The sequence below is a fragment of the Pygoscelis adeliae genome, unplaced genomic scaffold (genome assembly GCF_000699105.1).
Source record: "Pygoscelis adeliae isolate BGI_AS28 unplaced genomic scaffold, ASM69910v1 Scaffold270, whole genome shotgun sequence".
NCBI lineage: Eukaryota > Metazoa > Chordata > Aves > Sphenisciformes > Spheniscidae > Pygoscelis > Pygoscelis adeliae.
Window position 1 is genome coordinate 95,194 of NW_008823916.1, and position 3,452 is coordinate 98,645.

Consider the following 3,452-nt stretch of genomic DNA (forward strand, 5'->3'; position numbering starts at 1 on the left):
TCCACCTGCGCGAAACCTGCGTTCCGGTAGCGGGAGGGTCCTCGCTGGCGGCAGCGGAGCGGGGTGACTCCTGGCTCCCTAGGAGGAGGCCACCATCGCAGCCCTGACCTTCGTGGCAGCAGGGTCTTCAGCTGGTGGGTGCTCGTGCTCATCGGCATCTTTCCTACTCTTAATTTCTCTTCCTTCTTGATCGAAACAGCGTATTCCCACGTTGGCGATTAGACGCTTTGTGGAGCTGAGGGAGCGGCTCCTTGGGGAGCCAGGTTAGCTTTTCCTGTTAAGCGAGAGAAATTCAGGTTACAGAGGTGCCCACCTTTACAAATTTTTCCTGCCTCAAGCATTTCATTCTTTTATTTTTAAATGAAGCCGCACTGTTGCGGTTCTACCCCCTGACAGTTTTGCGAGAAGTAGGTTGTTGTAGCTCGCTCCAATGATGATGGCCTTGGAGGGGAGGGTGCGATGGAACGTCCAAGAGGGGAAGTTGATGCAGTAGTCAGTCTTTCTGCCGGTTGCACAACTGGCCTGAGGCAAAACTAAGACTTAATATTGTCTCTGCTGTGCTCTTTGGGATCGCTCAGGGATGTTGCGCGCTCAGGTGAGCAAGGCCAGACCTGCAGGTTGTCTAACGCGTCCGCTGGCTCAGAGAACCTCTCCAGTTCTTGCCGGTGGAAGCTCACCACGTGGTGAGCTTGGAGATGGTTCGGTGGCATGCGGGGCGACCTCGTGCTCCTGAGGTCGGCTAACACTGCAGAGCTGGAGGGGCTGTGAGGGTGTGCGGCGCCCTGCTGATGCCTCCTACAGAAGGAGCTGCTGCAATAGCAAATGCTACAGCGATTGTTGTGCATCGGGTAGCTGGAGAGACGTGGGGAAATACGCTCTCAATACTTTATTTTCTTTACTTCATTTGGTATGTTCTTTGGAAACAGGAAAGAATCGGAGGCTGAAGCAGGCAAAAGAAGAAGCCCAGGCAGAGATTGAGCAGTACCGCCTGCAGAGGGAGAAGGAGTTCAAAGCCAAGGAAGCAGCGGTTTGTTTTCTAGATCATTCGCTGTTACCTAGCCAGCCCCTTCGCCTTGCATTTGGGGTTACTTGCCCTGAGAGTAGCCCTCGGGATGGAACACGTTGCCGGAGGAGTACTTCCCTAACTGCCTTCCTCTGATGCACAGCCACGTGTCACGGAAAAACCAGTGGAAGTGAATCAGAACATGGTGCATTGCGTCGCAACAGGCAGAACTATTGACTGGCAGTGAATTGGCTTAATAAGCTCATGTGCTGGCTGGGGCCCTGGTGGGTGGCAGCCTCCCAAAACCTGCTGTATGTAGCAGCGTCAAAAAAAACCAAGCTCATTCCTCCTGTGACAAGCCGGTTTCTACAACGCTACATGGTAGAAGCCGCTTGCCTCGTAGATGCTGCTCTCGTGCTGAAGCAGTTGTGTCCAAAGGGGTGTGTTTCCTTTCCTTCTGAGCAAGAGGAGGTATTCCCAAAAGGCGCAGAACTGGGGCGAATGAGGGCTGTCACGCAGTCAGGATGTTTCCGCTGCCTGTATGCCCACGTCAGTTCTGAAAACTTCAGAAAATGGGCTGGCAACCCTCTCCTCTGTTCATCGTCTGGTTAGCACAACACCACCTCCTCTGTTCTCCTGTATAATAAGCCTTCATGTCAGTAGGTCAAGATTAATTTTTTACAATCAGTTGCTAGCTTGGTTCACTAGGCGTATGGTACCAGGCAATTCCAGGCTAATAAAGTGGACTTCACTGCCTGTCAGCTGGTTCTGTTTTATTTATCCTTCTCCAGACAGAGAAGCTCTTTGAATTTGAGTCCCAGGGTGCTAGTCTCTTTTGGCATATTTTTCTGTGCCTTCCCCCGCCCCCTAATGGGAATTTGCACTCTCTGCCCTTGCTTACGGGGCAAGACGGGCATCGTAAGCTGTGTGAGACTCCTTGCTGTGCGTATCGTGTGGCCCACAGTCCTGTTAGGAAGGCAGAGATTTTTATAAAGATTCTTCAAGGGTAGGAGCAATGGGATGATGTGAAGACTGTGCTTAAACTAAATCACGGGTGTTACTTTTCTTACACTATCTAGTACGGTAGTGCCCAGGGGTTCCCGGTTCCGGTCGCCAGTAGAGCAGGACCTTTATTTCAGGCACTCTTTAGAAGCCTATGCTCTAAACTGGTAGATAATGAATAAGAGAGGATAAAAGGCGTGGGCTGTGGATGAAATACAAACTTGGGCAAGTTTAGCGGGAAATCTGAGTAGAGAATCCAATGGTACTTTTTTTTTTTAGTGCAGTTCTTCCCTCAGGAAAGATTAATGGTTGAGATGCAGTGAGGCGGTCCAGAATAACAAAATCCAGAGCTAGACATAGCGTTTTCTTTGTCAAACCACTTTCATGTGAGCTTTCTCTTTCCTTTGCTATTTGTAGGCGCTTGGATCTCATGGCAGCTGCACCACTGAAGTTGAGAAAGAGACCCAGGAAAAGATGAGTGTGATCCAGCAGAACTTCCAGAAGAACCGCGAGGTGGTCCTCTCCCAGCTGCTGTTGCTAGTGTGTGACATCAAACCTGAAATCCACGTGAATTACCGCATCAATGGGTAGTAGTGGAAGAAGGAATGAGCATACTGGAAATGCTGGTAGTAATGTCTGAGCTTCAAGTGGAATGTACAGCTCTTAGCCATACCTTAACTGTTCTTCTTGTAAATGTGTTAAATTATTTCAGTGAGTTGTAGGTCATCAATATCTTGTTGGAGTTCTGTTAGTTCCTCTCTTGACACGGATTCAGAGCTTATTTGAACATTAAATGTCCATGTCTCAAATCTGCGCTAAGTTGTTAAATATGTATTCAAGTTGGCACATTAATGCTCCCTTTTTATCTGGATAGTAGTCAGCGAGAGGCTTTCCTCTGGGAAGTAGAAAGGGGAGAGAGGTATCGGCCAGGTGTAAATGGAGAGCCTGTGTCAGTAATTGTTAGACCTGTGTAACTATTCTTGATGACCAAAATGCATTTTTTGGTGTGTTGTTAACATTTGTACAGGGGTTAAACCTTGTAAGAAGAATTCTCTGGCTGTACAGTGCTGGCTGATAATTTTCAGGTGCTTGAGTTCCTCTGTATTGAATATCCTCTGTATATTCTGCTGTTAGCTTGAGTTACGAGTCTGGCACTATGACACTTGAAAGTAAAAACACTTACTTAACTCCAAAGTCTCTAGTCGGTCTTCTTGTTCCTGCTCACTTGTTCTGAGAGTACTGACAGGTCTCGCTGTGTTGCATGGGAGTCTGGGCTCTGAAAAATGAATATCAAGTATTGATAAAACAAAGAGTAAGAGGTACAGCAAATGTCTGGAGGTCGCAGCAGGTAAGGTAAAAACCCATTACAGAGCTCCTCCTCTTGGCTCCAGTCTGATGCTTTACCTGCCAGATCATTCTGAAAACCTTCAGGAACAAATGTTCTTGT

At 48.1% G+C, this 3,452-nt stretch overlaps 2 protein-coding genes across 2 annotated transcripts in view; one reads left to right on the forward strand and one right to left on the reverse strand.

The window, feature by feature from the left end:
• DFNB31 (deafness, autosomal recessive 31) overlaps positions 1–158 on the reverse strand; it is an 84,895-nt gene extending 84,737 nt beyond the window's left edge. The window contains exon 1 of the mRNA XM_009319428.1: positions 6–158. Coding sequence (XP_009317703.1) covers positions 6–158 — 153 coding nt within the window. The remainder of the gene's footprint in view (positions 1–5) is intronic.
• Positions 159–708: 550 nt separating this feature from the next.
• Positions 709–3,198, forward strand: ATP6V1G1 (ATPase, H+ transporting, lysosomal 13kDa, V1 subunit G1). Its single transcript, XM_009319439.1, has 3 exons — positions 709–734; positions 853–1,027; positions 2,423–3,198. Exons 1-3 carry the CDS (start codon positions 709–711, stop codon positions 2,594–2,596), a joined length of 375 nt encoding a protein of 124 aa, XP_009317714.1. The 3' UTR covers positions 2,597–3,198.
• Positions 3,199–3,452: the final 254 nt, after the last annotated feature.

Coding starts and splice junctions, on each gene's coding strand:
- ATP6V1G1 (XM_009319439.1), top strand. CDS start 709: ATGCGGGGCGACCTCGTGCTCCTGAG. Junction 735..852: donor GGCGACCTCGTGCTCCTGAG/GTCGGCTAACAC, acceptor TGCATCGGGTAG/CTGGAGAGACGTGGGGAAAT. Junction 1,028..2,422: donor TCAAAGCCAAGGAAGCAGCG/GTTTGTTTTCTA, acceptor TGCTATTTGTAG/GCGCTTGGATCTCATGGCAG.